Source organism: Halichoerus grypus, chromosome 6, assembly GCF_964656455.1.
Source record: "Halichoerus grypus chromosome 6, mHalGry1.hap1.1, whole genome shotgun sequence".
NCBI lineage: Eukaryota > Metazoa > Chordata > Mammalia > Carnivora > Phocidae > Halichoerus > Halichoerus grypus.
Genome location: NC_135717.1, coordinates 72,545,050 through 72,557,962, shown reverse-complemented (window position 1 = coordinate 72,557,962; position 12,913 = coordinate 72,545,050). Strand labels below are relative to the sequence as shown.

Below are 12,913 nucleotides of genomic sequence, written 5' to 3'. Positions count from 1 at the left end.
AAATTCCTGTGTTTGCATCATTTACCAGTGAGATATTCTGATATAGGCTATTGTTTGGTTCTGTAGTTTCTTTGATAATTGGTATGTATGTGTTTTTAAAATTAATGCATGCTTCTTATTAAAAAATAGTAAACTCCTAAGATTATAGCTAAATTAAAAAAATATGACCTTGAAAGTAATAGCTGTCAACCCTTGGGTTAGGCTTGTGTGTGTCCTGAGCATTGAGTTTTGTGAGACTCTAATATTAATAGTAATGAGTATTAATTGTGTTGCAGATACTCACAGTGTTCAGTACTCACTGGAAACCTAGTTCTCTGTTTTCTCATGTATCTTATTTTCGTAATCTCTCCTCACACTCAGCCTCCGTTCAGTTAAACCTGAAATAAAGAAAAAGAAAGATGCTCTTGATGCCTTTTGAAGGGACATCAGAACACCTTTCCTCTCCTTTCTGGGACACAGGAGAGGTATTCCAGACAACTAATTCATTTTTTCCTGTGAATATTTTGTCCTATATTTTTCAGAGTAAAAGGTGTATATTTGGGGAAAAAACTGTGGATATTTGAGACTTGATCACTTCATTTCTTATTCACTGGAAGAAGAGAATGTTCAAGGAGATTGACAGATAGTCATGCTGAGAGGGCTCCTGTTTTGAAGGAGGAGCTGTGATTTGATCCTATCCTCCTGTCGGTTTTGGCAAGGAATGAGTTAAGGAGACTTCTTTGAACCTGGTGTGTCTACTCACACCCTGCTGACTCCAGGATGTGTTGCTACACCCTGTTTTACTCCTGACAGACTACCGGTGGCCTGTTTAACTGGTGATGGTTGTTTTCATTTGGTGTGGTGGAGCTTGTCCCTGATCTCCGTGGTGAGCCCGGAATCAATGCTGCCATATGCAAAGCTTGTGCCTCCATGGAGGGTCACGTATGTGGAATGGATTCTGTCCTGTATTGCCCACCTCTTCTCAATTTGTTACCCTTTATGGAGGACTGAGCAAAACACAGATCTTCTATCTGGGTTTTGGAGGCTATTTATTTGGGAATCATTTTATTCTGTAGTGAGTTTTGGAATCTAAGTCACTGTGGATTTTGCCTTTCTAATGGATTGAGATGGCAGACAGATTGAAGAGGAAGCCTGCAAAGAGGTATTACACTTTTTCTGGTACCTCTCGGAAGGATTCAGTGAAAGCGCTGAGGTTTTCAAGGTCTTCAAACCTCAGAAGAGCGACTTCAGAAATCCGCAAAAGGCAGGTTGGTACAGAAATTTCTGATCCCTTTATATTTCCTTTGGAGTTAAAAGTAACATTCCTTATGTTTATTTCTTAATATTCTTTTGAAAAAGTTTTTTGATTTCTTTGAACATTGTTTTACAGCTATGAAATCACATTGATATTTTCTGTGCCATCAGTCCGTTTGTGGATGTTTATTATTTGTGTGTATGTTTATGATTTAGTGCATGGGTTTAAATTGTTTACTGTGTGTTACAACACAAGATTGTAATGTTATCAGAAGATTCTAATTACTAATATGAACTCTTCTACTAAAACATTGTTTTAGGAGGACCCCCATGTTACCCACCATCTTACTGAAAGGATTACTGACTTTTATGTATACACAAAATATTAGAATCAAAGCAAATTAATATTTATACAAATTCATAGGAATATTGTTCCAGAAGACTGTTTGGAATTAAACTTATTTTTCCTAAAAGATACTTTGAGGCTACTGAATGGAAGTACAAGTGTTAGGAAGAGATTCTCTTCTGGCTGTGTGCTTTCTTGATGTTTTGTTTTACTGTTGATGTGCTGAATATACGACTTTAGGTTGTCCAAATAATACGTAGCATGTATTTCAAAAGTACTGTGTTAGAAGTGAAAAGATTCCCTTTTTTAATGTTATTATCTTTGGAGCTACTTTTCAATTATCAAACAACAACAATAATTGGTAAAATTACACATAATCACACACCACACACAAAATATAATTTTTTTCCTTTATAATTTATTGTTGGACGCGCCCCCGCGGGGCGGGCCCCCCCCCCCCCCCCCCCCCCACCGAATGGCCTTTTGGTAGAATGGTTCTTTTTGAATTCCATTAAATAATATCCATGTCCCTACTGGGTGAATAATTGTGTTTTCAACATTACAGTTAAATGCTTCAGAACTAATTCCTTCTTTTATAGCTCAAATTCAGCCCAGTATTTATCTGGAAAGTTTATGATTGTGTTTTGGAACATCTCTCAGTGATCTATAGAAGTGGACACTGGAGATTATTTTGTATCATCCATTCTATACTTTGGTCCTCAAATTTCTGCTAAATCTTGAGTAGTTTTAGTTTTATCTTTTCCCTTGCTTTTCCTTATGAGTATGGAGAATACTACATATCAGAAGCATATCAAGTGCTGAGACGTTCCAGATCTCTAATATATTTCCTCCAGCAGAAATCACAACCATAATAGATGTTTGTTGGTTAAGAATTCTGAACAATCCTGAATCATTTCAGTGTGACACTGTTTATGTTCAGATCAATATAGTTTTGAGTTAAGGGCACAGAATAAAACCTGTTTTTAAGAAATGAAACCTTCTATGTAGAGTGTACAGAAACTAATACAGGAAAGGAACGAGGAAGTGAAGGTACTGATTCAGTTGGCAGAATCCTTTCTCTTCCCTCTTGAAGAAGCATTGAATTTAAAATTCTGCTTGAACTCAAGGGTGGGGGCCTATGTGTTGGCATTTGATACTTGAGAATTTAAATATGAGTGCCTTGTATTGTCATTAAAGATTCCGTGGCATTGTTTATAGAAGTAGGGTATAGTTCTCTGCCAAAATCCAATTTGTTTAATTAAATTCTGCTGAGCATTTCTAACTGCCTGCCCTAAACTACTTCTAATTGCTTGTAGTTCCAGTGGTAGTAATAGTAGGCATGGTATTCTGCTCTTGTAAACATGCTTTTAAATGATTAAGTTCTAAGCTGTCTGGTAAAATGTATTACTTTTTCATCTTAAAGGTGAGATGTGGTCTTTTGGAGGGTGCATGGGGACATTGGCAGTGTAGATAAAGAGCTCAATTAGAACTCCTGCACAAGTTTCGGGGTCAATTTGTGGATGAGAGTATGTAACACTAGTAAGATAAAGACATGTGTGTGTCCCTCCCCCGCCCCCAGCAAGATATATCCCCTCCTTAGAACATCATTTCTCGACCTTTTAGCTATGATCAAGTGTAGAACATCATTTCTTTGCTAGATGCCAGCGTGTGACATTTAAGCGGCCATATAATTTCAGTTTTGTCCATCACTTTGCTTAAGCAAAGGTTTCTGTGGAAAATATAAGCTTCAAAATCATTGTTTTGTATATATTTTTTGGGGGGGGATGGGAGGTTATAGTTAGAACAAGAGTATAATGATACCTCTGAGAGTTGTCGAGAGAATTGAGATCATGTATTAAATGGAAAAAGAAAGCTAAGAGAAGCTGAAGTGTCATATATTGGACAGTTTGCTGGGTTCACAAGGCAAGGGATTGAATTTCAAGCATGTATGATTGAAAAATCTGCCCCAGCAAAACCAGAACCTGGTTTTTGAAGTAAATGGTTGAAATTCATGCATCAGGATGTGTGCATGATCCAGTGTGTATGGATTAGTCATTTTCTTCAATACCAGTGCTGTGATTATTTACCTGTAGATCTGTATATGCTGACTTCTAGATCTTGATTATATAGAAAATTACAATCTAGATGTAGAAGTCAGCAGAATGATGCATTCTGACAAAATTGCTTAATGGTGGGAAAACTGAGAAACTTAGAGGATTTTTAAAAAAAATTCAACAAAAAGAAAGCTTAGGAGCTTTAAGTTAGATACACAGTTTATAGTTTATTGAAAAGTCTTCCTTGGTAAGTAGAATACCCAGAACTCAAAGTAATGCTGCCTTGATCTTTTAGGGCCTAAAGGTGATTATTTTGAACCCCCTTGATACTTATCGGTAAGTAAACAACAAAGGAAATTGGGTGGGTTTTCTATTAAACATTCTAGAAATGTGCACTGTCTAGTCTGTGTGTATGAGAAGTTAACATACCAATTTTCCATGTTCTGTTAAGAGCCACATGTGGAAGAATGTCAGTTAATCGGAGTCTGGCACTGTACACACAAAGTTGTATTTTTATGCCAGTAATTCTCTCCATTATAGACGTGCCCCCCATTGTCCGCCATAATACAACCCTGTTGATCATAAAACCCTCAAACATCTGTTCTTGTTAAGTGCCTATAGGAAACTGCTTAAGAATATTTAACAAGTTAGGAATATATAACACTTCTCTTTTATAAAGTGGTTATAATACAGGTGGTGGTTTTTCTTCTTCTTCTGAGAGAGAGTGACTTAGATTGCTAAATGGAAAGTAGAACGTGTATCTGTGGACAACTTGGAAGGGTGGTCTTTTTTTTTTCCTGCCTTACGAGAATAGTTTCCTAATCATAGCAGAAAAGATAGTTTTGGCTACTAATGTCACCCAGATGTAAAGGAGAAATGTGTTTTGTTTTTAACTGAGGTAGAGTTGACACACAATGTTACAGTAGTTTTAGGAGTACAACATAGTGGTTCAGCAACTCTGTTCTTTATGCTGTGCTTACAGGTGTAGCCACCGCTTGTCCCTGCACAACACCATTGCAGCGTCATCGACTACATTCTCTGTGCTGTACCTCTCCTCCCTGTGACTTACTCCGTGAACGGAAGCCTGTATCTGCCGCTCCCCCCAATCCGTTTTGCCCATCCCCCCACCCCTCTGGAGGGAAACGTGTTCTTGATACATTTTGGGACATTGCTGTTTCGATATTAAAAGATTATCGAATTTGATCTGTTATTACTCTTATGTTGCAAAGTTGTATATTCTTTTTCTCACCTCAGTTAATGTGAAGTTCCTAAGCTTAAATACAATTCATGTGTTCAAGAGTAGCATGTAATTTTTTAAATAATTAACTTTATCTTTACCCTATGTAATTAGGTACATATGATTGTACTCAAAATATTAGTTTAAAAAATATAAACCTTAAGTATTTGCTTCCCTCAGATTATCCTAGGGCAGATAAATTTTCTTTCCAAAACACACTATCTCAGTTTGACAGATTTCTGATTTGCATGGAAGCAGGCTCTCCTTAGTTATCTTTAGGGAAATGTTGTGTCGGCCACTAGGTGTTAATTGTAGTCCACAATTCTCCACTGACATTTCTTTATTAAGAGGGTTTGTTCTGAAATGGCAGCCAAGTTTAAAGTAGGCTGCAATAATTGTGGATTTAAAAAGAGATGAATTCAGAGCATCTAAGACCAAAATATTACAAGGAAGTGAAGTGCACGTAGGCGAAGTAAATGTAGGTGATAAATTCCTGTGATGGAATTTATTATCCTCAAGGTATTTTTAAAAAAGACTGTTGAATACAGTTTTCTAGAAAGAATGAAGTGAGGCTAAGGTCTGTAGCTTTATGCTTTCTCTGCATCACTTACTTCAGATAGCAGTTTCACCACATCCTAGTATAACCAAGACAGGCAGTGGCTACCAAATTTCAGAAGGACCATTGTGAAACATTTCTCATTTTGAATAAAAAACTTAGGCAGTTGGAGGATCAGTATATATTTTTTGAAAGGCAACAGTTCGTCCACGGGGAGCATATTAAAACAGAGCGGATACAGTGCAGTTGATCAGGGAGGGAATATAATGTATATTCTGAACTAGTGGTTATACATGATCACAATGAGGACCTATCTCAGATTAAAAAAGATGATTGTGTCTGCCACGTGGGAACAGGTAGCTGCTCGGTGAGAGTGGGTGCGGTGGTAAATCTTTTGTTTACCATTCTGGGTTGTGAACTAAGTGCACTGTAATTTATGTTGATTTGTGCTTTAAAAATCTTCAATTTTATTCTTGATCATAAGGAGGGTGGGTGAGAAAGATAAAAAAAGTTGACATAAATACTGTAAGTGGTGAGAGGGAGAGCGGTTAACCTTTGGAATAAAAGCCATATGTAACTAAATCGAGGATTTTTTTTAGCAATACGTTGATTTTAGAGTTGTATCTTTAAAACCATAAAACATGTTTTTGAAATTTATGACCTACTTCTCTTTCCCCTTAGGAATGCTACTTCTGGATTCTTACAGCAGTCATGGCTTGTGTAGCAAATGCTGATCTTCGTAATGGTTGCAAGGATTGACATTAGTGCTTAAAGAATCAATTCTCTTTGATTTGGAAATACATATAATCATATTTTGGCAAGCATTTTACCCTTTCCAATTTCTACTAACCCCAGTGTTTAAATATGTCTTAAAGCATTATATGGTAACATCAGCCCCTTGGTATTTCTACTTTTCTTGATTTTAATGTTCGTTAGGAGTTTGAAATACAATATTGTATGTCCGTTATAAGAAAAACTTGAAGAAAAGGATCTCTGACCCTCTAACACAAAGCATGACTTTATTAATAACAGTCATTCTTTGGTTATCTGGCTTTGGATAGCTTTTCAGTATAATCTTTTGGTAGGATACATAAGTAACTTTGTTATATAGTATATATTTTAGTTCTTCATAGTAGACTTTTGTTTTCATTATAGGATTGAAAGCCAAATTTTTAATAAACAGCTTTGGAATGTTTTTGTACCTATATTTTGAAGACCCTCTGAGGAATTTAGGTACCTTAGGTAAAATATTAAAAAAAAACCCCTCACCTTTGATGCCAATGCTTTTGAATATTCAAGTCATCACAATATGGGAAAACAGCCCTCCTGTCAAAGGTCCTGTTTCTTTTCAGTAGTTCCAAGCCGGTCATCACCTTTTTTTTCCTGATCATGCATAGTTTTGTTAATAGTTAGAGGTATTTTTCCCCCCACCCTTTCTGTCTCCCCTGTTTTCATCTGCTGTGTTCACTGCTGTGTCCCTGACACCTAGAACAGTGTGCGCCGCATGGAGAAAGCTCTCGGTATTTGTTAAATGAAAGGATGAAATGAATAGAAATGAGTTAATACCCATGGTATCTTTGCCTTGAGAAGGCTCTGTTGGGCAAATAAGATTTTTCTTCTTCTCTTGATTTCCATGAAAATTAAATATTTTTTATTACATGTAAGTATAACTTTACACAGAAGGCTTTACAAACAGTGTTCTCTCCTATCTGTATTTGAAGACATTTATATTGTGTTAGTCACAATCATGAAATCCTGTAAAGCTAGGTTTGGAGGAAGAGAATTTTCTCTTTTTCCTCTCTCACTCTCTCTCTCTCAGCTCTTCTAGGATTTTGAAGTTACTCCAATGGATGTGTGAAATGTGAAAGAGACTTTCTAGTTCACATCTTCCGTGGAATGTAGTAGGAGTGTGGTGCCAGTGAAGCCGTGACCTGGGTGAACAGGTTGTGTCGGGTAGAGAGCACCTGCAGAATCCCACTACAGACCTACTCTCGTGGAATAGGAAGGCTTCTGTGTAGCAGGGTATTTTTATGCTGGTAGAACCGGAACTTTCTTGATACGGGCAAGAAGTTTGCCTGAGCTGCGGTTATCAAGGCACTGTCCCAGAGCCCTCACCGTTCGCATTTGCAATTGTGGCCAAGGACAGCTGTTTTACTGCTTTTGATCTATGAACAAGTAGCAATAACTCTTTCACACATCTTTCCACCTTAAGCACCCCAGGCTGCCTGGGGGAAATCTGTATCCATTGCCAGTCCTCCCAGGACATTGAAGGATGAAGGAGAAGATGAGGCAGCGTCAGTGTGCGACATCTTCTGTCCTTGGTTTTCAGAAAATCTCTGCTTCTCACTCCCTTTTATGTGACCTTAGTACATGAAAACAGCAGGTATTTTTTCCTTCAGGCCCCACAAATGAGAACAGAGCTTATTATGATGTATTACTTTTAACAAAATCATCACAGTATAATTAGTATTTCCTATGGAATTTAAGAATGAACATCAGCTACAGTAGTTGACATTACCATGCTGCTTCATTTATCAAGACCAAGTCCACCGGGCCTGGGGATTGGGCCGTGCCAGTCTTTGGGTTTGTCCAGTTGGCCTGGACTGGAAAGATGGGCACCCTAGGTTTGTCCCCTGCCACCCGTGTATGAGTCCTGTAATGCTTCAGAACCGTTTACTGCAAATATATCTCAAATGGAGCCAGGTACAGAATCATCTTAAATCATGCATTTTTCAGTGCCAGAAAGTGTCAAAAATTTCTCTGTTTTTTTGCATAATGTTCTCATGGCTCAGTGATGAATACGATTGCAACAAGGCAGCTTTAAATCATTGCACTGCTTTTGAAGTAGCCATAGTGAATGCTGTTGCACAAGGCACCATTGGTCTTCTCAACCGCTGGCCTCCGGGGTGCTTTGGCTGTGGATAAATGTGTTTTCTGAAACTTTCTGGAATGACACTTGGAGCACAGTCACTCTTTCTTAGAAATGGAATTCTTGTTACTTTAACAGGAAGATTGCTTCTGCCAGCTTGGTTTGCCCTTGTTAATGTGTTCATTTTAATGTTTAGATTTTGTTCTTGGATTTCCAAACCAATTTCTCAATCTGTGTCAATAATCATGTCAATAATCAGTAGCTATTTGTAATTAAGTTTAGAATGTTTCTGAAAGAGCTGGAATAGATTGGTTGTTGTTGAGGGTGGAGAGTTTGGTATCCAAATCAAAGTCTGGGTTCAGATTTGGTCCAGACAAGGTCTGGTTCAGAACTTTCATTTTTAGTTTTTGGAACCGTCAATTCCATATTATGTGTGCGTGCTCTGCTTCCCGCCTTCCTGCCTTGAAGGATGAGGGAAAGGGAACCAAGCTCAGAAGCAGAAGCGCAAGTGAGGCACCCTCTAGTGGACGGTAGGAGGATAAACCTAGGAGTGGATTCAGTCTTGTTGAATTATTCCTCGGGTGCCATCTAGAGTCTAGTAGTAAGACTGAATTAACCTTTGAGCTTTGACAAAGAGCATGGAAGAAAAGGAGATTCTTAGATACTTTGTATTGGGAATCTACAGTGATTGAAGTCAGTAGCAGTTTCTTGCTACTTGATTAGCCACGTAATTAATATATATTGCACGAATACACATACGAGGGTTTAAAAATCATTAATGCCTCAGTAATGTACCTTTTATACTTTAATTTGTTTTTTTTGGGGGGGGGTTGGCTTTTACTTAGAGATAAATTATGTGGTTCATGAGAATTTCTTTTTTAGTATGATTATACTTTAGTTTATTTGAATTACTATACTTATTTTGATAAATACATTCTAGAAATCTTCATTATTAATAACTTTCACAGATGATATTAAGTACAGGAAAGTTTTCCAGGTTTTCTTTTTATGGAAAGTTTTTTTTACTAAAAAAAAAAAAAAAAACCAAAACAACAACAAAAAAAACCAAAACAAAAAAACCACAAACTTTTTTTTTTTTTTTTTTGGTAATTGTGGTTTTATTTATGTCGCTCCCTGCTTGTTAGGGTGCCTTTCTTGAAAGGTGCTCATTTTCTCTTTTGGACATTGTCTCTGTCTCTATCTGTATATATTTACATATCGTACACATAAACACTTGTATAATTCATGAAATAGTACGGTACTACCTGCAAATTCAATGTAAGCCATTACACAAGAATAGGTCAGAGTATGCTTAAGAACTCAGAAGTGAATTAGAAAAAGGTATTAAATGTTTTGCAGAGAAAGACTTGCTTCAGATGTACCTCTTCTGATCTTGTTTGGAGTGACAGACTGTAACAGTCACTAATTTTGCTAAGAGAAAAGTTTTGATTGCATTTGTTATTGACACAGACATTGACATAACTAAATATACTGAAAGAATTCTTTTTGGAAAAATGGAAAGTGAAAAGTTTTGTGGATAACTAGAAAAGTGACACAAGCTCTTTAAAATGTTTCACACACGTGGAACTTCTCAGGCATGGGTGGCTCCTAAATTGTGAGCTGATCCCCTGTGTTCACTGTGCCTGTTTGCTGGATCCATATTTGCCCACAGTCAGGTGTTTGGAAGTAGAGGGAGCATTTTGAGAACGAGGAAAACTGATCATGGAGAGAAGGGGGGCCAGCCGTTCATTTCTCCCCTTCTGAGAGGGCAGCTGAGCTGTCTGAGCATAGACAAAGTAGCGACCTCCTCCCCCTATCGGATGTATCTTTGGTAAAGTGTGGGAAGTGGTACTGTTCCTGGCACTAGGCTGCACATTTTAGGTGCTGCCACAGGCCTGTGCTGAAAGGAACAGCATGCGACTCTCCCCAGGGCCTCCAGACCTTTAAGCAGGTACTGCTCCATGTTAAGGAACTTCATGCAACGCTAATTACACAAAATGCTCCACCTTCCACTCTGAAGGGTGTATCTGAACGTCAAAGCCTCTCGTCTGTGCTGTCTCCTTTCACCGTCAGGAAAGCCCCTCCTTTGATGGAGAGGTTGAGCTGTTTGTCCAAGCTGTGATATCTCATTCCTGATGCTTTCATTCTCAATCGCTGCACCTCAATGAAGGCCTGGGCATCACCATCCAGGCCCAGTTTTGGCTGGAGATGAAGAACTAGATCATGTCTGTTGTCTTTTCTTTCCCCTTTATCCTGTGCAAAGATTATGCTTTCATAACTTTCTGTTTCTAAGCTCCAGAGCGAATAGGTTACCCCCTGTTTCTCTGCATGTTTCTCGACTCCTTCAGGCCACCGAAGTGGTGGTTAAGCCAACTCATTTTCCTTCCATCAAATGCTAGCAGTTTGGGGAAAAAAATACAGAACCTTAATCAGGCCTTTCAATAAAAAAGTTGACATTTGCACTGTATGAATGTCTCAAGTTGCTTTATTTGTACATTTGTTTTAGGATATTTGAAAGTAGGTTTTATTTCATCATAAACTGTCCTTTATTAGTTATAAGTGAATTGGCTTTGCCAGCATATTGGGTACATGAAGTGCATCTTTTTGTCTCTTGTTTCTCAGGTAGAAAAATTATAGCTTCAGTTAGGAAGTAGGTTTTTGACTTGAGACTCCCAGTATCTTGAAGGGGGCTATGTTACGTAAAAAGATGAAAACGTCTTTGTTATACACAATCCTATTACTTCTGCCAGTTCAGTTAGTCATAATCGTAGCCCTTTCTGCTACATGTAAAAGGTGACTTTTGGCAGGTAATTTAATGTGTGAAAGAATATCTATTGTCAGTTCGGTTTTAAAAGTTACATTTATTTAAATTGCTAGTTCATTAGGTTAGTAGATTGAGTTCTTCAGTGCCAGTATCCAATAAGAGGGGCAAATTGGGGCACAGTAACCACAGAAATGTTTTAACAATATTGTTATAGGACATACTACGTCTCTGTCATGTTTTAAAATAAATTTCTCAGTCTGGAAATACCCGAGCATAGCTTCTGTCGAGTGACTTACTGTCTGCATTTTTGCTGAACAAGAATCACTATCATCCTTGGATCTGGGGTTGGCAGTTTCAGCCAAGGTATGCCTTATGGTTGCTGAACCTACGCTTTGTAACTCTGGGGATCTCTGTCCATGTGCTCATTGGTGTCTATTTGGGTCAGTGAGGGAATGATAAATACACTTTATTATCGCATGCATCTTAATTTTGCTCCGTTTAGCTGTGCATTTCAGCAGCTGCGCATTTGGGGCCGCTGTGTCTGGCCACACAGGCCTGTCCCGCATAGCTCATGGGAGCCACCCCATAAACCACTGGGCAACGTGGCACACTTATCTACATCTCTGGAAACCCCTTGAAAATACTCTATGTTTAAAATATACTTTATGTTGGGGCACCTGGGTGGCTCAGTCAGTTGAGCGTCTGCCTTCGGCTCAGGTCATGATCCCAGGGTCCTGGGATCGAGCCCCGCATCGGGTTCCCTGCTCCGCGGGAAGCCTGCTTCTCCCTCTCCCACTCCCCCTGCTTGTGTTCCCTCTCTTGCTGTGTCTCTCTCTGTCAAATAAATAAAATCTTTAAAAAAATATATATACTTTATGTTCTAAAATTTTATTCTAAGTTTTTAAACTGCCCATGTTTAGAGAAAAATCACATAGGCATTTATGTAGATGTTATGTGTGTTTCGACCAAACTCCTATCCCTTTGACAAACCTTATTTGAAATTAAACTGAAAAGAGTTTTTATAATTACAAATATTTTTAATACTGGAAGGAGCCTTGGAAATAATTTTTATCTGGCTCCTTTTTTTTTTTTTTTTTTTTAAGATTTATTTATTTATTTTTATTTGAGAGACAGAGAGGGAGCACCCAGAGGGAGAGAGGGAGGGAGAAGCAGGCTTCCCGCTGAGCAGGGAGCCTGATGCGGGACTCGATCCCAGGACCCTGTGATCATGACCTGAACCGAAGGCAGACACTTAACCGACTGAGCCACGCAGGCGTCCCTGGCTCCCTCTTTTAGTGGAAGGAACACAGGCCCAGATGGCATGTGTGGATTTGCTTTTGGAGGAGAGCCTTCTACGGGGCCCAGGTCTCCTGGCTCCTTGCTCTTTAATATCTGTCTGCTTTTTAGGATCAGATTCTTAGGGTTTAGACCAAGCCAATGCTTATGTGTGCTCTTGTATTGCACTAATATTTACTATTAAAAGCGATTTTGTGGATAAATTCTAACCAATAAAGTTGTAGAAATTAATCCTTTGAAAATAATATAACTTTAGTGTTTATTCTGTGCCAGGTACAATTATAAGTACTTTATGCATTTTAACAAACTGGTCGATAACCACTCTGTGAACAGGTTCTGGTATTTTCTCCATTCCCTGGATGAGGAATTCGAGGCACCATGCTAATATGCCAGCATTAAGCTGTTACTTCTCCAGTCCGACTCCGCTCCTGATGCTCTGCTCTGCACGGCGTCTTTTCTTTTCTTCTTTCTTTCTCTCTCTCTTTCTTTCTATTATTATGATGATGATGATGTTCAGTTAGCCAACATATAGTACATCATTAGTTTTTGATTGCATGG

The 12,913-nt window shown here is 38.4% G+C and overlaps 1 protein-coding gene across 15 annotated transcripts in view; it reads left to right on the top strand.

Annotated features, from left to right (window-relative positions):
* PARD3 (par-3 family cell polarity regulator) overlaps positions 1 to 12,913 on the top strand; it is a 643,037-nt gene that overhangs the window by 124,418 nt on the left and 505,706 nt on the right. The window contains exon 1 of one of the 15 annotated variants that reach the window (XM_078075359.1): positions 1,056 to 1,247. The exons of the other annotated variants lie outside the window; for them this stretch is intronic. Coding sequence (XP_077931485.1) covers positions 1,107 to 1,247 — 141 coding nt within the window. The 5' untranslated portion in view covers positions 1,056 to 1,106. Of the gene's footprint in view, positions 1 to 1,055; positions 1,248 to 12,913 lie in introns of those variants that run through there. 15 annotated transcript variants of the gene reach the window in all.